The sequence below is a fragment of the Sesamum indicum genome, linkage group LG1, assembly GCF_026168435.1.
Source record: "Sesamum indicum cultivar Baizhima isolate 11 linkage group LG1, ASM2616843v1, whole genome shotgun sequence".
NCBI classification, from domain to species: Eukaryota; Viridiplantae; Streptophyta; class Magnoliopsida; order Lamiales; family Pedaliaceae; genus Sesamum; species Sesamum indicum.
The window spans coordinates 19,311,919-19,333,846 of NC_142657.1; the positions used below are offsets into that span (position 1 = coordinate 19,311,919).

General features: G+C 35.6%; 3 protein-coding genes across 8 annotated transcripts; 1 reads left to right on the forward strand and 2 right to left on the reverse strand.

Moving 5' to 3' along the window:
* Window positions 1-833: 833 nt before the first annotated feature.
* LOC105167802 (proline-rich family protein) lies at window positions 834-3,317 on the reverse strand. The gene is made up of 3 exons (XM_011087617.3): window positions 2,933-3,317; window positions 1,783-1,917; window positions 834-1,357 (listed from the first exon to the last, which is right to left on the reverse strand). The coding sequence occupies exons 1-3, from the start codon at window positions 3,119-3,121 to the stop codon at window positions 995-997; spliced, it is 687 nt and encodes a 228-aa protein (XP_011085919.1). The 5' UTR covers window positions 3,122-3,317; the 3' UTR covers window positions 834-994.
* Window positions 3,318-5,325: 2,008 nt separating this feature from the next.
* Window positions 5,326-18,145, forward strand: LOC105167790 (uncharacterized). Of its 6 annotated transcripts, none has more exons than XR_016066327.1 (14): window positions 5,328-5,580; window positions 6,335-6,418; window positions 6,500-6,554; window positions 7,551-8,218; window positions 8,995-9,076; window positions 9,163-9,236; window positions 10,093-11,029; window positions 11,116-11,414; window positions 12,102-12,208; window positions 14,727-14,877; window positions 15,424-15,576; window positions 15,774-15,923; window positions 16,278-16,570; window positions 17,798-18,145. XR_016066327.1 is itself a non-coding variant. In XM_088882441.1 (13 exons), the coding sequence occupies exons 2-12, from the start codon at window positions 6,377-6,379 to the stop codon at window positions 15,900-15,902; spliced, it is 2,697 nt and encodes an 898-aa protein (XP_088738567.1). In that variant the 5' UTR covers window positions 5,328-5,580; window positions 6,335-6,376; the 3' UTR covers window positions 15,903-15,923; window positions 16,302-16,669. The 6 variants fall into 6 exon arrangements, 1 of the variants encoding a protein (XP_088738567.1); XR_016066326.1 differs by having other exon boundaries at window positions 16,302-16,570; XM_088882441.1 differs by lacking the exon at window positions 17,798-18,145 and having other exon boundaries at window positions 16,302-16,669.
* Window positions 17,654-20,261, reverse strand: AMS (basic helix-loop-helix (bHLH) DNA-binding superfamily protein). Its single transcript, XM_011087612.3, has 8 exons — window positions 20,167-20,261; window positions 19,879-20,058; window positions 19,725-19,803; window positions 19,534-19,602; window positions 18,771-19,415; window positions 18,389-18,703; window positions 18,115-18,291; window positions 17,654-18,001 (listed from the first exon to the last, which is right to left on the reverse strand). The coding sequence occupies exons 1-8, from the start codon at window positions 20,259-20,261 to the stop codon at window positions 17,786-17,788; spliced, it is 1,776 nt and encodes a 591-aa protein (XP_011085914.1). The 3' UTR covers window positions 17,654-17,785.
* Window positions 20,262-21,928: the final 1,667 nt, after the last annotated feature.

The window sequence follows — 21,928 nt, forward strand, 5'->3', positions numbered from 1 at the left end:
CAAAATATTGAACAAATTAATAATTTTTATTGGTGTTTGTCTGATTGAGTAAAATATATAATAGTGTCCGATTATACTATCACACCCCTAACCCCGATCTGGACTTGACTCCGCTCATATTATTAATAAAAAGTTATGTTATTATGTGTAAATCCTTAAGTCATTTTGCATATACTTTATATAAAAAATACAAAAAATAAAATTTAATTGAATGTATTATTTGTATATTGCAAAATGATATTACTTAATGAGAAAATTAATAATTTAGATAAATATACACTTTGTCTTGTATAATTTATGTTAAAGTATTTAAATCCAAATTGATATTGTTTATTAAAAGAATAAAATATTAGTTGAATGTGTTATCTATATTATAAAATTCATTGTAAATCGTAAAATAATATTACTTGATGGAAAAATTAATAATTTAGATGAACATATATTTTGTCATATACAATTCATTTTAAATTAAAAACTATGTTAAGATATTTAAGTATAAACTGATATTACTTATTAAAAAAATAATATTAGTTGAAGATATCCAGTCCTCTTGAAATTCAATTTGATCCACAACTACTACAAAATTTAAGAAAACTAATTATTATTGTGGAGGGTTTCAACACCGTCAATAAAATTCGTACTTATCTCATTTTATGTGAATTTTATTGTATTTTTAATTGATTTTATACCTTCTTCTTTATTAATAAGATAAAATGGGATCATCAAGAAGAATTCCTCCCAAGTAGCCAGAGCCAAATGACTCAATGCTACTTATGAAGATAGGAACAACAACATACCGCACACAAATCTCACCACAAACATAACAAAGGGGATGGAAAATGGGACGATACGGTAACCGTACCTGCTGGAGAAAGGAGACATCAATATACAGTATCCATCAAGATGTATTATGTCACAGAAACAACAGACTAAGCGAGTGTATACACGAAAATCGGGGAAGAAAGAAATTATGAAAAATAGTGGAATTAGCAGCCTAAGAGACAGTGGAGTCTGATGGCAACGTTTCCTGCAGAGGTTCCACCTGAACCTCAGGCTGAGAGACTTCCTGGGCAGAGGTTTCTGTTTGCAAAGCTGTTGAGCTTTCAGGAGGGGGTGCAGAAGCTTCAATAATTTCCGCAGGTGTAAACTTATTGATGTAGTAGCTGAGAGACGGCCCTGAGTACTCTGCGGTCTGCACGACGGGTGGATTCTTGCCCACCTGGAGAAGTATTGACGAAGCAGCAGCGACAGAGATTAGAGCAATGCCTGCAGCGATAGCTGCTGTGTTCTCTGCTCCGTCGGAGGAGGAACCTGCAGTTCCAGAACTGATTGCACTTTCTGCAACATAAACTGCAGGCTGAGCAGGTCATGCAAAGGATTAGATGCGGTATTCTCCAGCTGCAGACCCTTTTTCAGTATTAAATCTCAAAGACAAAAGTAAAAACGGAGCTCTTACTGAGCTGCATACAGTGTGCTCAAATGTAGTTGGTGGTTTTCAATACTGTTGGATGCTTACCAGCAAACACAAGTTCACTATATGCAATAACTCCATACATATTTTCGATTGCAAAAAGGCAATCCTCAGTCAAGTTGGAGGCACATAACATTGTTGACAGAAACATGGATACTCGTAAGTGTATCACAGAATATCATCTCAGCTACGATTTATGAGAAAAAATGTGCTCATCTTTTTGGTATTTAAAGTCGAAGACTTGAGCAGTAAACTTTACTTCGAACTTTTCCCCCTAGGTCAAGAAATACATAAGAAATTCATTTGCTTACCTCGACCGAGTATATGTTCGTCTGTCCAGCTGTGTCCTTCTCTACATACCCCGTCCAACCTCTGTTACGCGGTGGAAATGTACCAACCACTCTGGTTTTCTCCCCCGCTAGCCATTCCACGCTAACTTTCCCGACCTATTCATTTTTACCAATCTGTCAGATTCCTTTAAAGAGGAAAGCAGCAAAGTGAAACTGTAGTGTTGCTGGTGAAATTTTGAAGGCTAGAAACATTCATGCTAAACTGTTGACTGATTTAAACTGAGTGTATGATCACGTTTGCAGATTGCTGGAGAACCTAATTGGCATGGTAGGCCAAAACATGGAATGAACATAGTTTACACTCAGTTGCCATAGACGTAAGACCAAAGAATAATTAGAAGACAACAGATGATAAATATGCATAATATCCAATTTCCATCATATGTGAGGACAACTTCAACAATTTAAACCGGGTGCATTTAAAACTTGATATTATAAAGAAAGCAAGAGGCTCCCTAGGCATGAGTTAACCCCATACTGACTCCATCTTTATTAATTTCTTCGTATTAACTAGAATATTCGACAACTGATTGAGAACCCCAAACTGCTTTCTGAAATCTTTACTCAACGACCCAAAACTTGAAACTTGACGAATTTGGAGTTAAGGTTTCCAAATCCATAATAATAAATCCACACTACTTGTTTGGATAATCTGTATCAGGGATTTCACATCCCTCAAAGTTGCATTGGTGATGAATTACAATTTCCTTTCCTTTCCTTTAATACAAAGTTATTTGAAATCCTTTCTCCAATCACTATCTGAATCAGTACCAGTTCTCACTCCCAAATTCAACAGCCCTGACCCAAGAACATCAAACTTGAGAAAAACTAAAATCTCCATCTTCCCAATCAAACCACTTTCTCCCACACCAAAAGAAAAAAGACTAAATCCAAAATCTCATCAAGACACGGTTTTATTCTCAAGTTCCACTCCTTTTTGGGTTCCCAGCCCACTTTTCCTCACGCATACCTACACAAGGACCACAAATAATACACATACACAGGCTCTTTTTCTCTTTTTCCCCCTCTCATGGACTAAAGGCATTACAGCCAAATCCCTAATATCAATCAAAAGCATAAGAAAAAACCTGGACTTTGAAGAAACACTGACCTCTTTATCAGGCGCACATTCTTCAGTGTTGCAATCATCAGCATCCTCAGAAGAAGCCCTCACTCTGACACAGCAATAATAAACGCTTTGCCTCTTCTTGGGCTGGCTCTTGTTGAACAACAAAGATCTTGTGCTGTTTGCTGGTGCAGAAAAGGTGCAGCCATTTCCATAGAATGCACATGCCATCATAATATATCTATCAATTCAACAACCGTAATTTTTGCTACACAGACTGCTAATATGCTTTGAATTTCTCTGCTACGGTAGTTATCTGTTGTCTGAGTTTGAAGAAAGAATGGTGAATGAGAAGAGAGGGGAAGAATTTTGAGATGTGGAGTGGTAGATTTTTGTGTTGTGTGTTCAGGGTTGGGTTCTGAGTTTTGTGGTTGGATTTTAATGGAGGTTATGTTGGTTAGCTGTCCAGCTCTCCAAGAGAAAAAATAAAAATAAAAATAAATAATAGTGTTAATTAAACTTACACTCACTCTCAAAATATAAAATTACACTTTTCTCTAAAAAATATTTTAAAATTATACTTTCACCGCCTCCAAATATTCACTTTTTATACATGATCCTAATTCGTTATGACTCGAACAGAAAATATTAACGTCAGCAAAAAAAAAAAAACATGAATTTTTAATTTTATCTCTTGTTTAACTATTTTATAAATAATTTTTTATTTATAAGTAGAAAAAATATAATAGTTTAACCTCCCGTCATACATATATTTTACATTTATCGCCTTATAAATACAAAAATACAAATAAAAATGTTAAACGATGGGTAAATTTGAAAATTTATATAATTTTTTTTGTTAGATACAACATTTTTCTTCCAAATTTTGACGGAATTTAATTAGGTGTAAATGGAGAATTTTCAAATAAAATGTAAGTGTAACTTCAAATTATTTAAAAAAGAGGTATAATTTCAGATTTTTAAAGCAAGTTTACGTGTAATTAACTCTAAATAATAAGACAAATTACATATATATCCAATGGTTATACACAAACAATGCTAATTATTTACTAAATTACAAATAACCTTATGTATACTGATGAAACTTTATTCACCTCTTAGGACATAGTATAGATATTTAAAAAGTTAATGATATGGGTTAAAATTTGCGCGACCTCTTTGGTCAGATAAACTGGTCATCCAAGCGGTTCGAGATCGCTACTTTTCTCAAATTGAAGTAAGGCTCATGAGAAAAAGAAACAGATCGTTAGGCTTGCTGGGGTAGCCCCAACTATGACCATCCGATACTTAAGTTAGTGTTTGATTTTAAAATCGTGAAGTAGGTCGCTGGCGAACTAGCGAGCTTGAGCGACTAAAAGTAAAGAGTAATAGAAATTGCGTATCATGAGTACACTGACTATGGAGTATTTATAGTGTAAGACTTAGGATCTTGTTGGTCCAATAGGCGTTTTTAGCGTGTCCCGAGTTGTTAGTGTTGTGTCCAAATTGTGACCCGACCCAATAAAAAATGCGCGGGTCTTCTAGGTAAAACTGTAATTTTATTTTTTAAATTCGTATATTGAAAAAGAAAGAATGATGAGGTCCGAATGGAAAAAAAGAGTAATGTATCGCTATGTTTGGTTTCATGTTTTGGCATTTCCCGATACAATATAAACACATTCAATGTTTGTTTTTGTGTTTCTCACGTAATATTTATGTGTTTTTTTATTTTTCAAGTTTTTATATATAATATATATACATATATATACTTATATATATAATATAAAAGAGACGTGATTTGGCAATGAACAATGCTTTTTGTTTCCATAAAATACAATATTAAATATATAATATTTATATATAAAATATATGTAAAAGATATATGATTTGACAATGAACAGTGAATTTTGTGTCCCAAATCACAACATCAAACCTACACCATTTATTTTAAAACATTTTAAATTACCTCAAAACACAAATCTAAACATACAATCTATCTCCAAAATACCAAAACAAAACACTCAAAATATAAATTTAAGCACTATGTATTGGTTTAGAAAATAAACTCAAATTATTCGATACTCGATTGAAATAAAAAAAAACATCATTTGAACTTGATTTAGTTTGAATTTTTTTTTTTTTTTGTTTTGTAGGCTTTTGAACTCGTATGATTGATTAGTGAAAAAAATAATAAAATATATTAAAAATATAAAATTACTCAAATTCGACTCGTATTTAATTATATTAAAATTATAAATACCTTCTTATTTTTTTTTGAGTATTTTTAAATATTTTTTTAAAATTATAAATACTCTAACAAATATTTCTTTACAAGAGTATTTATAATTTTTCAAGTAATAAAAGATATTTATAATTAAGATATACCTTCAAAAAAAACTACTTACAATTTATCCTAAAATTTAAATACAAATTTTAAAACTCAATAATAATTGTTTGAACAATTGTGTGTTCGATTTGGCCTCGATAACAGTTCAGTGTCCTCAATTGCATATCGCCGTTCAGTTTTGGCGCCAAATTCAGTCCACTAACCCTCCTTAAACCCTGTCGGAAACCCCCCAATCTTATCGGTCCCGGGATTGCACAGAATGGCGATATAGTTATTGATTCTTGGCCTGAAATTAAGTTACCCAATCAGCAACTTATCTGGATTTCGCCCTCCCCAGTTCTCAGAGGTAAGTGAGCCTTTGATTTTTTCTGTTTCAATTTTTTGATCAGTTTATATAGTCAGAGCTATTATGATTATTATATTTTGTATCGAAACTCCTGTGTATGATCTCATGTACATTTCTCGATTCTGGGAAATATGTGTCTTGTTCTGGTTGGCGAATGTGCTATGATGTTTCTTTCACTATTTACAGCTACACCAATGTTGAACCATCTGCATTTATCCTTGTACCTGCAATGGAGCTACAATATATATATTTCTTGTTCCACTCATTATGTAAAGTTTCTATTTTTTATGATGATATGATGCATGGCCATTGGCACGGCTTCGACAATGCGATGTCAAACAATTGAATGTGGAGGCATTGGCAAATATCACATCCAAGCAGAGCGTTTGAGCTTTGTAAAATTGAGCATTCGATGTTCACTCTTAATGCTTCATCTAACATGAGTGTTCGTGAGCTTTGCAGTCGGCCTCCTTCCATTTGAGCGGACATATTTGGTTTTCCTTTCAATGCGGGTATTAGAATTGATGCCTTAGCTGTTCTTCCAGCCAAAGCATGCAGAACTTTTTGAAGATAGTAGTGCTGTTGAAATTGATAGTATTTGTTGAAGTGTGTGTAAAATGATGCACTATAGTAGTTTGGTAGATGACAGGGTATATCATTTGTTGCCATCATGGAAATGAAGTGTGAAGCTACAGTTTCTTCTGGAGAAAAAGAAATGATATGCTACCTTTACTGTACCTTGGAAATTTTACAGGAATATCATCTATGCTAATTGCTTATGTAACTCGACGAGAACATGGTGTTTGCACTGCAGGAAATGCGGCGTTTCTTTAACCTGGTAAAGTGCTTATAAACCATGTTGTATTTTACTCAAATATTCCTCACTCACCCAAGACTTTTTCTCTTGGTATTTGGATAGGAATTCCAATTGCTTCAGAAGGGTATCGGCAATGGAGAATCGTTGAGGGAAGAAGGTGGATGTACCATTGATAAATTATTAATTTTTCAGGCTGATAGTTTACAGTTTAGTTTTGCTCAATCGGAATACAGCGTAAGTTCCTTCCTGTAGCATAAATTTGGTTCTGCCACTACTCTCTAAAATAAATAGTATAATACAAGGTTTCTCCACGGCTTTGTCAAAATCTTTTTGGAGAGAGTGGTAAAAAGGAGGGGCATCTTTATACATCTATTGATGCCATCATTCAGAATTGACATTTGTCTAGCACTAACTGAATCTTTCATAGACGTAATATTTATGCTGCTTTGGTCTATTTAGTTTTACCTGGCTCTTAACTGACTTGAAATTGATGATATTTAGGGTCTTCTTTGTGGTTATAAATGGTCTCAACTGTAATGAAGGTTGTTATACACAGCCAGAATTGTTTATTCCCGTTACTAGCTTTATTTTATTCTTATGCATAAGCTTAAAGTTGATTGCTCGCTTATGATACTATTTTTAACTGACAAATTAATTCTAGTTACTTTGTGTATAAGAAAAGCTACAAAGTCATATAACAGGGTCTAAATTTATGCTTTCAGTCTAGCATTCTTCTCCTGGAAGTTTCTGTTATTGGAATATTTGTCCCACTGAAACATCAATTTGAATTTCCACACAGTTTTTGAATGAAGACAGATATGTCTATATTCCTGATACAGAGTCCTATGATGCTGGATGGCTTTCCTGTATCCTGAAACTTTGTTCATGATCATCATATTAGTTAACGATGTTTTATAGTACTTGTTTCACGGTTTAAAAGTCACATTATCCACAACAATCATATATTCTCTTCAGAAGGTGGTTCAGTTTCATTTTTGTATGTCGTCAGATGGCAGTTCCAAGAAACACAACTCTAATCGTTGATTTATTCTAAACAGAGTCCAATTATCCTTTTGTCACTGAAGTTCTTGAAAATTCAGCTAGGTCAAGTCAGAACGATGTTACTTAAGTTTGTTTCATGATGCTGGTGCAGTAAATTGGTCTCCGACAATGGAGTTGGAAAGACCTGTTAACAGGAATGAAGTGTTGAGGCATGTGGAAACTGTGAATTTCTCGGTAGCTGTTGCTGATGCAGTAGAACTGTGTATAGCAGCATCTGAAGCATTGGTAATTAATGAATTGATTGAGAGTATACCTTCTTCTGCTTCAGCTATACTTGAAGCTGCTCTTCAGGTGAAACAAGCACGACTGGAAGTGTGGAAGACTAGACTTATTGGCTTCACTAATGAAATAAGTGAAATCGATAATTTATCTGACTTGGATGATATAACAATGGAAAGTGCATATGAAGATGCAGGAATTCATTTTAATGAGTTGGTCAGAAATGAGTTAAGCGTATCTCAAGTTAAGGATACTTTGGACTCGGAATGTGAAGAAAATGTAAAACATGTGAAGACCGGTGCTTCTGCCTCAATTTTTCGTTTATCTTGCGCTGATAGATATACATATAGAATGAAAGGTGTTACTGACAATGGCATACAATTACGAAAGGAGTCGGCCACAGAATGTTTTAATGGTGACACAAAAAAGAAGGTAATTTGTAACCCAGTGTGTGATTTGGGCACTGATGTCAGTTACCACAGTGATTGCTTGAGGACTGTTGAAGCTCAGGCAAAGCTTCTACTTTCAGCTTCAGCAGAGGTATGGAAAACTCTGCATTTGATTCATTTTCTGACAGTTGTCTTCCTTTTTCCATTTCTTTTTTCTCTTAAATGGCCTGTAAATAGGCAGGGTTTCTTTCCAGTTAGAGTAAAAAAATCACAAGGTGCATAACACTGAAATAAAAGAAAGCAGTAGTACATCGAAGCTCATTGGAATTTAGAGGGGTAGCCAAGCAACCATCTTCAGCATGCTACTCTAGTAACCAATCAGTTGCATGGTTGCGTTCTCTTACAATATGTGTAACCTAGTCCTCAACATGCATCATAAGATATCTAATCTCTGTTAGCTGATATAGGTGTTCTCATTCTTCTCTTACAATTTGCGGCCACTTGAGAATTGGTCTTAGGCTGCCCAAATATGGTGCTAATGCTGAAGTATTCATGGGATGCCATACGTCTTGCCTCTTGAATCTCTGTTCATCCATCTGCAGTACTGAACTTGGATTTCTATGCGAACAAGCATCCACATTGACATTTAAAATTCCTCTATGTGGTTTCACCAATTCAATGTTAACTGGTGGAATTCTGTAGGATAAAATAGCATCCTAGTGAATGAGTGGGAAGCAGATCCTTTTCTGCTGACCATGAACTTTTCCGGGATTTTACCATAGCTTTTGGTTGCACATAGAAATTTCCCTTTCCCCTTCTTTTGTATCTGTGAATTGGCTAGCACTTAAATAACCAAGTGTTTATGGAGAATTTTCATCTTCTTTAGTTTTTGTACAACTTATGATCAATGTTAACTCCAACCTGCAGAAAGGCAACAGACTCACAGCAGAAGAAAACTCACATGCAAAGAATGTGAGCTCTTTCCCCGTTAAGAGTTGTCGAGATGGCGGTAAAGTTTTCTATTGTGTTTCCATGTCGTACTCATTTATTTGCGGATGAGAGAAATGATGTGATGATTTCCTCTTCTGTTGACAGAAAAAGATTATAGCATACCGGAAATAGTTCAAGAAAGGTTCCAAAGCCGCTGGTTTGGTGGTTGGACAAGCAATGTAAGTATTATTACAAGTTGAAATTTTTTGTTCCTGTTGTCCTATCACGCTCATTCTCTTCGCATGCACAATGAGCTCTTGAGAGAGATCTTGTTTTTTTTGTTTCAGTAGTCTCAACGTAAAGGTGATGAAAATATATCATGGCATCTCTTTCAATCTTCTGCTACAATAAAATATTCTGTGATTGTAATTCTTCCCGTCAACCAATCTCTAATTTGTTGTCCAAAACAACATGAAGAATTTAGTTTTGGTAGAACTGAATACAGTTTGAAGTACAACCTTAAAGGAACCTTTATTTAAATTAGTTAAATTGCATGTAAAAGTTTTGTGAATATCTTTTTCGTTGTCACTTACTACCTGGTGTTGCTTTTTACTGGTTAACTGGCGGGACCTAGAAGGCTCAAAACCTGAAAGGAACCCTTAACTAAACTAATTTCAATTGGAAGTATATAAGCACTTTGTGAACGCCAGTTTCAGTGTTCAGTTTGTATCTTGTGATGTGTTTTACCTGAGACATTGAAGCAGGAGTAGTTATAAACCCCAACCATCTTGATGGGATTGGTCAATGGAGAACCCTGATTGGTTAAAATGAAAAAACAAAAAACAAAAATAGAACCACAAGCCCTTGGGGTTATCCTGCACTTTGAGGAGGAATGGCTTGTTACTGTGCTTTACAGCAAAGTGAAAGTTTTTAACACAATAACAATGGCTGAGGTTCTGCTACGCTATTATGATGAACAGTTTCTAATTTGTTTCTCAATGATCTGTATCTATGTTGATATTATTCATTTGTCTCTCGACTAAATTATATACGTCGTCTGTTGATTGTCTTTTGTCTTCATTGCGCACTCCATAGAATGAAGTGGAGTACATTAACACTGTGCAACATAACATTCCGAAACCTTTTGCTGGTGAGACGAGCTTCTTGTCAGAATCTGCAGATGCTGCTTCAGATGAAAACTCCTCTGTTCAAAATCATGATAAAGGGGCCATAATAGCTTCTCAGTTAAGCATGCCTTCTGAAAAAATTTCTAACAGAGCAAATGATGGGATGTTGCTTTCTGAAGATGTTGTAAGATCTTCAAGTACATCTTTGGTGGACCCTCTTTGCTCTGTTGTACCCTGTAGCATTTCCGAGGATATATGTTCCTCACTAGCCATAAACCATGAAGACACTGCCATTCGTGGAAGTTTGAATATTACAGTTGAATGTAAGAAAGACAATTTGCTAGGGACCTCTCCCTCAAACAATGTGGCAACTGAAGGGGAAGGAATCCCTGTGGCAATAGGTAATATCAAGGAATCACGAAATGGAGTTTCGAGGCGATTCACTTTGCTCAGAAATTATAGCAAAGTTCTGCCTAGCCATTCAAGTTTTGTCAAAAAAGATAGTCATAAGAAAAAATCATTATTGATAGACAGCAATGCTGAGTTGACTTTGCTGGAGACACGTTTTGGTAACCATGAGGAAACTGTGACGGGTGGGGCTCATTATCCTGTTTCACAGAAAGGAAATGGTGCTACTCTCCCTCTTGTATTGAACCGTAGGGAACACTGCCCGCTCCAGGCTTTTGGTTGTTCTATGCACAAACTTGCTGAAGAAAATCCAAATCAGACAGCACTACCAGAAAGCAAAGTGAAATGTCCACCCAACCTGCAGCGGCCGCTATTAGGATGCAAAAACCAAAGTGCTCACAAGTTAACAGCCTCAAAGCGTGTTCACTTTTCTGAGAAGGAAATTAATATTTCAGACAAGAAAAAACTTCAGAAGGAACGAACTGTGCCAAAAACTTGTACGGGAATTCCTGAATCTTCATACAACATGTAACTTTGAATTATCTTATGGTTATCCAATGATTACCTTGTGCGAACTTTGCAGGTTGTTCTATTAGGGCTGCTAAAAGATCAACTAGATCCAGTGTACATCTTGAGTCCAAGGCTCCGCTGATGGACAAATTTCTGAAAGTTTACTTGGATAAGGAGAAGAAAAGGTTGATATTTCAAAACATGGAATTTTTGCTTACTGGACTTTCTGAACATAAGGAAAAAGAAATCGAGGGTCTTATTCGAAAATATGGTGGCATAGTTCTCTCTCAAATTCCATTACCAAGCTTGAAGGGAAAGAGAAGTTCTAGGTTTAAGTCTGGTGTCCTTCCTATTGTTCTCTGTTTGAAGAAGGTCAGTTCTAAAAGTATGACCTTGCATTTACTTTTCAATTTTATATTCAAAGGATAGTTTTCTGCATGAATTTATGCCCTTTTCAAGAATTATGTCGACTGCTCATTAGTAAATTGACAATAGAAGAAAAATATCATGCCCCCAGAAGAGCTCTTACCTATCTACAGAAAGTGCTGGGAGTACAATGTGTTTCCTTTGGATTGCCTTAAATTATGCGGTCATCAAGGTAGAGTTGGCGAAGCCTTAGTACGATGTTCCTTTTCTATTTCTTTTGATTATTTCGAATCTCTCTATTTAGTCTGTAAGGGTTTGTTTGTTGCTTTGAAAAATTCTAACTAATGAGCAATTGGAAGATCAGAGACAAAGTTCAAGTATAGAACTTTGTTTTGGGGCATGTAAGACATCTCGTATACGGCTTATATAGATATCCAGTTGATAAACCTGACTGGCATTATTTATATGCAAATCCATGCATTAGATGTCTAGTAATTGACATTATCCTTCAATATTTATTTGGCCATTTTTTAATTATAAAGTGTTGGACAACTTAGTCGAATTTGAAATCTATCTGTAATAAACTGTCACTGACTCTTGCATTATCGTACACTTATAATAGAGGTCTGCTATTTGCTAATTATTTATGTTGCAGGCTGGGAATATCTAATTCTTGTTATGTTGTTATCTCAGATACAATCACTCAAGTTCTTGTATGGATGTGCAGTAAATGCTCTGGTGCTTAAGATTGATTGGCTTATTGACTCGATTGCAGTAGGCTTTGTCTTGCCAACAGAAAAGTATGCCTCTGACGTGCCTAAGTCTACGCCTTGTTTTATATCTCTCTTGATATAATTTTATGTTTATTTAATGCTTACATGGCAAAACCAATGATATTTGGACATAATTGCTGCATCAATGCATTTTTATAAATGTAGAAAGTCGATTTTGCATTTTGAAATTAGTAAGTAATAAACTGATGATCAATGAAGTTTAGGTTATTAAGTGACGTGAAATGTAATACATAGAATCGAATTTATCAATTTTGAAAATGGATAGATGATTGCTTATGAGCGGCATGAGTCCACTATAATTGCTCAAAATGTACAAATATGTTCATATTTCCTTGAGGTTAGGAAGCCTACAGAATCAGAGTTCACAATATCTCATTGTCCTGTTTTGAGTTGCTCAAATTGAAAAAGGTATAGTGCTGTACTTTAAATTCTTCACTGCTACTATTACGGATGCTATACCTCAGTTTTTCCTCAGTTAATGCTAACCCATTACTTCGGAAAATTCTCAACAACTTGCATGCGAGAACAACAAACGAATGACAAGATCATGCAGGCACCATTAGGAGGCTGAACTCTTATGATATAACTATTATGGAGTGAAAATATAAAGCTTACTGATTGCTAGTAAGAATCAAAAATCAGGAAGTAGGATGCCGAGAATATTGGAAAGACTGCCTATTCTAAATTTTATTTTCACTTTTCCACTAGACTCAAGTTTAATGTGAATGTCAATAATGTATCTTTCCGTTCTGATGCGGACACACAATGTGGAATGATGTTTGGAAAAGCTCATATGTAGGTCTGATGTGTCATCAGTCTAGGTAATGAAGCCTTGTAATCACCCATATGAGCCATAAACTGTACCACTGCACAGTAACTTTAGGAAAATGGGCTGTTTTCACGTGTTGTGGTACATAGGAGGAATGGATTTGATAACAAAGTGAGTCTATGATTAAAGAAATAATTAGAATAATAAAAAATTACTGTAGAAAGAAGAGAAAACATTCATTGGTTCAAAGGATAAGAGGAAGAAAGAAGAGGAGACAATGTCTTACCCTTCAGAGTGAGGCAGCAAATCTGTACAAAAAATATCTTTACAACATGACTATCATGTCTATAGAAAAAGAGGATTACAAAAATATTTATAGACCTACAGGAAACAAGCAATTAATCAATTCTTAACTCTACTTCTTGACCATAAACTCCCAAAAAAATAAAAAGAAAGAAAGGGAAAGAGAAACAGAAAAAAGAAGAATCATCTAATAAATATGGAAAGCCAACTAAATCAGTGGAAGATTTACCTAAAAACTGAAAATTATGTCGACGTCCTCAGCATAAAGCATTTATAAAAATGTAAAAAAACTAGTAAAAGAAGACTTTTGAATTGAGTACTCCTTTGCTCATCAATTATGTTCGCGTTAGCTATCTTTTCAAGCGGAAGTTTCCAGTTTCCTTCTTTCGTTTGCTTTTCCTTGGATATGTTGTTGCTTTGTAGTACTAGATTTATTCTCATTGTGCTACCTGCTAGTGCAAGCCTGGACTATTACTTCATAGACTGCAACACAAAAAGGGGACATGATATATCTAAAAGAGTTTGAAATAACACTCTGCACTTGAGATGTCGTGAATATTGTAACTAACGCATTAGGTTTTCGGTATCTCGTATTTGTTAGATATGAATACAGACTTGAATGTGGATTTTGAATTGGATTATTTACTGGTTTATGAGACTGAGAATAGTTAATGTTTGTCCATGAACTTAAGTATTTTATGCCAATTTGTTTCAGTTCACCTGTGTTGACATGGTCGGCATACCCAACATTAGTTGTTATAGGGGTACTCTATTTTAAATATTTTCCGAACTATGGATAGGACGCAGGAGCACTTTATTCGAAAGGGAGTTTCTTATACCATTATGTCATTTGTGATGAATAAGACAGGGAGAGGAGTATAACTGTTTTTCTTATTGCAATGTGATACCTTGCAACAAATAAGTACATTGAATGACTAAATTAGTTGTATGTGATCTGGTTTTCTACTGATCTTTTTTTGTTTTAAGAAGATGCTCATTGTTATCTATCAACGATAACAAGAAGTACAATTCTACTTGGTTCATCCACTGACCAACAAAGCTGTGTGTTGTGGCCCTTAGTGGGCTGAAATGACACTTTCACTGTATATTGAAGATCTGGTTTTATCAACTTGATTCAGTTTTAATTTTGCCCCTTGACAAATAGGTTGTTCTAAGATCGCATGGATGTGTCTGAGAAAGATGTGATTTTCAGTTTTCATGTGGAGCAAATTGCTCTTTGTGTTTGTGACTAATGAACTGTCACCGGCATTTTCTGTTTTTACAATGATGAGTTTATGCCTCATGTTGTATGAGTTACAAGATGAAACTATTCAGTAATATTATGGCTGTAAGCTATTTTTCATTTAGTTTCTTGTTTTATCGCATTATGTTCTGATTTTGCCTTTTGTTTCTTATTTTACATATGATGTAATTATTTGCTTAATTTGTCAGATATATGGTCCTATCCAGAAATATTAGCAGATGGCACGACCAGGTTTACCCAGCTGTGAGCTACAACACTAATTCTCTTGTTTTTAACAACTTGGGCGTCATGCTCCATGGCAAAACCAAATATTTCACCAATATCGCAGCCATTATCAAGGTATACCACATACAATGCACACTGTCCACTTGGACAATGATATGCATGCACAATCAGTCTATGATTGTCTCGTAATCTTGTTGTCGTTTTGTGGCTAAATTGTTTCTTGGGAAAGGAGAGATTGATAAAAATGGATCCAAATGAATGAATGATAGTATTTGTTTTAGTTACTCTTTTCCCCATTTTTCTTGTAAGAAATGTTTTCTTTAGGGGTTGTAAATGTGAAAAATGTTCAAACTTTATGATTTGGCATGGAAGTTGCAGGCAATTTACTTACAACATGATAAGAAGCCCTTTAAATTGTTTCTCGGGAAAGGAAAGATACGATAAAACTGGATCCAAATTGGTAGTTTTTTGCTTTAGTTACTACTTTCCCCTTTTTTCTTCATATGAATTTTTGTCCTTTAGGGGTTGTACATGTGAAAAATGTTCAACCTTTTGATTTGGCATGGAAGTTGCACGCGACATGATAAGAAGCACCATGCATTTTGTTGAAGTATCAATCCCATTCTCATGAAATAACAGTTACAGTCTTATCCTTCGCAGCATGGTGGTGGGCAGGTTTTCAAAACTCTGCAAAGATTGATCCAGACTCTTGAAGCTGGAAGAATTTCAATAGCTGTCATTGTTGCTGATGGGGAAAGTTCTGCATCTCGTCACTTGAAGCACTGCGCCTTAGAACAGAATATACCAATGACGGTCAGTTTTTGCTGCGATTACTCTCAAGTTGTAGTCAACTAATTACTAAATCAAGTCCTGTCTGCCACTAAACAAATGAGAAACACACAATAAACATCAGGAAGAGATTTGGTTGAGTATAAATAAAAAATAAATATGTTCCAGAACGTCTCCCATTGTCGCGGATTATCTGACTCAAGACTATTGATCTAATGCAGTCAGTTTACTGGATTATAAAGAGCTTATATGCTGGGCGACTTATTCCTTTTGAGGAGAAAAAGAATCCTCAGTGTCCACGAGCTCTTAAGCTTCAAAAACGCCAATATGAATTAAGTCAAGAAATATGAATCTCGCCATTACTTCCCTTTGTAAGTATTATGCTGCTTTTGTGACGCTATTCAAAACTTGTGAAATGGTTGAAATCATGAATATTATTCAGATGGCTTCCATTTATAAAAAAACCATTATGACTTTCTGAAGCAGATTATGTTATATTGTGAATTGGGATGATGCATTGATGAGCCTTTGAAAAGGGAGTGCTTATACAGAACACTGAAATTATTGCTGGTCTGATTCGGATTTTTTTCCCCAACTTTTTTTATGCTTCAGTTTTTCACGCTTAACTAAGGGTAGAATCTCCATGTTTCTCTACATTTGTGATAATCATCATTTGATATGCTCTTTTCATATTTCAAGGCTGTCAACTGATTCTGCATGCTCAGTGTACTTTTTCTGATGGCATTCAGGTACAAAGTTAGAACCGCAAATCTGATATGTTCCCTAACCTGAAACAAGATTTACAAACACAAGAGGCCTGAGGTTAAAGAATCAACCCTGGAGGCAATTCCCAGTAGATCACCATGAAGACGGATATGCAGAAGGCAAGAACGTCTTGCAGCAAAAAATCTATATCACAACTCATTCATTCGGAATTCTTTTATACAGGGGCTTGGTGCCGAACCCGATAGGGCATTTGGTTATAACAGTGCAGCAACCTAACTAATTGGCCAACTATGTAAGTGTGCTCAGCTAAGGATTGCTGCTTAACCAATAAAATTGCCAACGGATGCCTATTATGAATTCCCTTATATCTCATTATTATGCATTATTATGATTAATTATTAATAATATTAATATTATTATATATGAACAAACCAGAGCAGCTAGCTTTTCCTCCATGATGTTGGACAATCTGTCCATCAAAGGAGTGAGATAGTTCACCAATACTCTAACATATGGTCCCACTATGGACCAAACCCTACAGCTCCCCTGCAATACATGTCGAACGCCCCTTCCAGCAATAAGGGTCCAAGACATGCAGGCCTTAGCTTTGTAAGATAATGCCATATGGAAACAAACGTGTCGAAAGGGTTCCTTACTATGTAAAAAATCTTGCATTTGGAATCCTGGTGGATTTTGGCAAGGCGCCTAGGGCATTGCTCCAAAGACGAAACCTTGCTAAGGTAGACATGTCAGCAAAAACCTGATCATTTGTAAATAGTTTATACTCAAGAAAAGGAACAAGCTCATGCGGGTAGAAAGTAGCCAAAGGGTGGTTGTTTTGGGTATGGGAAAAGTGGCGCCTATTGACTATGGCAAAAGAGAGTGCTTTCAACCACGTGTTGCCTCGGATGCTTAATTTCTTCCAGCTTTGTGGAGCAAATTACATGTCAACTTAAAATATGGTATCAAAGCTTGAAGATATGAAGCAAATAAAGATGTGAAACTTTCGCGGTTCCAGTACTTCGTTGTGAAAAAGAGCTTTATAGACTCACTTTGTTGTGTGTATATATGTAGTGTGTTGTAAGTGGTGGAGGTTCCTGTTCATAAATATGAGTAGGATTTAGGTAGTTTGAACTTACTTCTATTGGATTTGAATACCATAAACTTTGACGTGAACTAGTCTCTTAATAGGCCGTACTTGGACATATTTCGCCCACTAAACCAATTCAAAATAAAAAGAAAAAATTATATATTTATCTTGGAATGATCCTTCAAGATGCATAAGGCCGGAATTTGATATGGGCTTATGAATATATTATCCAAAATATATATAAACACCAAACCAATTTCTTTGGATTTTTAATTAATAATTTATTACAAAATTTTGATGTCAACAGCGTCGTATTATTAAAACATGTATATCAGGATCTTACAGTTGTCTTTACCGAATGACACTAGATAAAAAAGGAAAGGAAGAAGTTCTGAGCAAACATGACTAGTACACTTATTAATGGTGCAGGCGTTGAAGGTGGTGAGAACTCATTTGGCGGCTTTGGAGCAAGGAATGGTGGTTATGGTTATGATGATTACGGTATTCATTGTCTATGCTGTTCCCATTTTCTGATTCTTCCGCTGCATTAGGCCACATTCTTGATGGATTTCGGGTTAGCTCCAGCAGGGACTCCTTCACATGATCAGCTTGGACCGTTTCGTCGTTCTTCCTCTGTGACAAGAAAACAAAAACACTTCTGAGTTATAAAGAATATGAGATGGATCATCACAATGTCAAGCAATGCAAGAATATTCAGATTATGTGTAGAGATTGTTCATTGTTACCTCAACCTTGAAGATACTAGACACCAAGCATGTGTGTCTCGTTGCGTTGACGGTGGTTACTTCCAATCCCAAAGCATTCAACGCCTCCATCAGCCTCACAAATCCACTGGATTTGTGCTCACAGAATACCTTGACAAAGAACTCATTTCCATCGAGTTGGAAGACCTCGACCTGTGGCTGAAATTACCAGTATTGTGCATTTTGGTAAGTGGCATAATGCTTGAAGCTTGCATATTGAACAAGGTTTGAGTTGATTGCTTATACATATATATACCTCCATTTGCTGCACTTTTTCATTTGTGATATCTAGCTCATGGTTCTGTTTGGAGATGTTGACAGTAGTATTGCCAGATGAACCCTTGTGGAAACCATTCAGAATGTTTTCTTGTTCACGTTTAGGACCACGTTTCGTTCCGTTTTGGTGTATAATAGTTGGTGGGATGCTGTTTTCAGTATCGTCCTTTGCTGTAATATTCCTTGCCTCCTCGTCATCTGAATGCTCTTCAAGCTCAATTTGCAGGTCCTCTACTTGTTTTTGCAGCTCCTTGACATAGTCGATTGCGTCTCCAAGAATTGAAGCTCTATCTAACTGCAATAACAGAATAGCGTTGGATGACATTAAATCAGACCGAAAAGGGACTAAAGTTGATGCTCACCTTAGAAATTTTAGGAACCAAGGCTCGGAGGGAGTAGAGCCTATCGTTGAGCTTCTTTCTCCTCTTCCTCTCCGCCACAAGGTTCTTGGATTGAGGCCCTTTCCCAGTCCTCCTTCTATACTTGGCGTCATCCTCGTCGTCGTTAGGATCAGAATCGTCTGACCGGTTATTTTCACATATAAATGGATCATCATTCATCTGATCTTCTACTGTCCCTGAGGGCTCCATCCAACTAGTTGCTCTGGCCGAATTGCTCATCATGTTGCTCTGCATTGTTTCCACCTCCTGGAATCCATTCTCAATTGAGGGAGTGAAGAGGCTCGACTCGTATGTCGTTCCTTCCAAGAAGATGCCGTTATTAGCAGCGTGTCCCATTTCTGAAGCGTTGCTGAACTGCTCCAAAGGGTGGAGTGGAGAAGTACATAGATGGATTCTGTCAATGGAGATATCATGAGGCAAATCCAAGTTTTGTTTCAAAGGGTCCGGGAAAATTTGCTGCTGGAAAAGGCTGAGGGGATCCTTTTGAGCATTTGGATCAGATGAAAAAGAGTTTGCTGTGGTGCCTGAATTACTCATTGTTTGCTGTTCCAGGAAAAAATTGTACTGAGCCCTGATGAATTCTATGACCTGTTGATCTTCAGGAACCTGGAACGTGACAAGAAATCGCTAACTTTACACGCGTGTAGCTTCTGGAAAACCGGAATAAAATGCTTTTGGGGCTATAAATCAAACTCTTGAATACAAACACAGAAAGATCGCTTACTTGCTTAGTAACAAACAACTCGAGTAATCCAAGAGACAACGGAACCAAAACTCGTGTACCTATTGTTTCCTACAGTTGAAACGGAATGAGCACAACACGTTCAGCGCTTAATGCGAAGAGGGCTGTTACTTTGTTCTAGCAGACTTCTAATTGGGATATATATATTTACGTATATGAAAATTAAAGCGTACTTCCGATAAACTTGAATCCGAGTTATGTGTGTAGTTCAGCCAATTAGCTTGATTTGATAACAAGGTTTGTGCATGAACTCTGTAGATAACACACAAAAAACACGTTAAACTCTACAAATCGTATACATTTCATAAGCTGAGCAAAAGGCCACACCCCGAATCCAGAACGATGGAAGAAGGAAGCTGGTCAAGTAAATCACAAGGTGTGATTCTTGGATGTGGAAACATAACATCCCTGCAAGGGAGACACGACGTAGCTGGAAAACAAAGCTCGTCCCTGCAGTTCTCAACGTTCTCAGTTCCGGCACAGCAACAGTCTATCCACTCAATACACCTACAAATCAAGCAAGCAGAAAAAGGAAATCAATGAAATCCCATCAACTTTTTCATTTTTCTTTCCCTTAGGCAGGCTGTTTTTAGCTGTTGCATTTAGTTGAATAACCTCTGATCATTGCTCAACTTCCATAAGACAATGTAGTCCCAGCTTTTGATCCCAATCAGGGGTCTAAGCCTCTCTATAAAACTTTGCACCAGCATCTTCCCTGTCAAATAGCATATAATTGGTCGGTGATTCAAAACACAAACAAGTTTCAGATAGAAATAGAGGGAATGATAGACACACCTGCACAAGATCTTATAAATACGAGAGCAGAAAAATAAACAAGGAAAGTTGAAGGGTAGAAGCTCTAGTGATGATGATCATGGATCGTTATTCTTCATACTCCTCATTTCAAGATTTTGAGAAGTAACTATAACAAAAGTAAGATCATCTGATTATTCTCCTTAAGTTTATGTGATCAGAACGTCTCTCTTTTGTGTGTGAAGAGCCTAGACACTAATACGGGTAGGTGAACAGCGAAGCATGCATGAAAAAAGAGGGAGAAAGAAAGACTTCTTGACATATTGTCTTGTGGGATTGTCATTAATGGTCTTTTACAAAAATACTCACTTTTATTTTGATGGAAAATGTCCAATGGTCGTTAACTCTTCAGTCTTTTGGATATCGGTCATGTGGTCTTTTTCGTCAAAATAATTTTAAGAGACTGTTAATGAGAACTTTGTAACTAATTAATAGGATGAAAAGTATAATAATCTTAAAATATGGGATGAAAAATATTATTTTCTCAAAAGACAGACTTGTAAAGGGAATATGAAACGTATCTACACATGTATATAAACACAATCCTAATAGCGAACTTTATTGTATACTGCCACACAAAGTGTGTAGTACTTTTCTTGAAAACCCTTTTCAAGTAATGCATTTTATATTATTTAATTTGGTAGTTCTTGAAATTTTGTGATCGATGTTTACATATAATTTAATTTTCTAACATCTAACAACCTTAGCATTAATATGAGTCAGTTTGGAACTAGTTGAAGGACTTGTTAGGCATCTCTCCTTTAATTACGTTGGGGGCATTTTGCATGAGTATGATGTTACTCCAATCACCCCTACCTTCCTTCAAAACTTCTTTTCTTTTTCTTATGTGCACACAAATTTAGTGATTTTGCGATTTTTTTGTATGACATATTTCTCTTACACTTTTATGATATATACATAAGGCCAATGCAGTACATATATTGATTCATATGGTATAATTTCGAGTTTTAAGATAATTTCATGTGATCATTTAATATTGTATCAAAGTCAGGCCAAACTAGATTAGGCCTTGGGTTCGTATGACACTACGCAACCCATTTACAACAATCAATTGGTTTAAAAGCAACAAGTTCGCTTTTTTCTCTATCTCTTACACTAAAAAAGTTGAATATTTATAAAATGCAAAGATTACAATTCACCCTATATCAGAGAACTGAGTATTGGTGTAAATACAATTTTTCTTCCCTCTAGAGTTATAATATGAATATGCTAATAAATGAAACAATTAAAAAGGATATTGTAAATTAGTTGTATTATAAAATAATATATGTTAGATTATCATAATTCTCTCATATGAAGCCTTCTATACATTTGACATTTGCACTATTTTTTTTTCATATGAAACTAGTTTAATTTTGAAAATTCCAAATATCTAAAGAATTTTGTAATAGAAAAAACACATACTATGAACTTTTAAGAAGCGTTTGGGATACAAAAGACACTTGATGTGATTCTTATAATTATGCTATTGCTATATGACCGTCAAAAAAGGAATATAAATATATATGTGTATATATATATATATTTATAGCCATATTATACA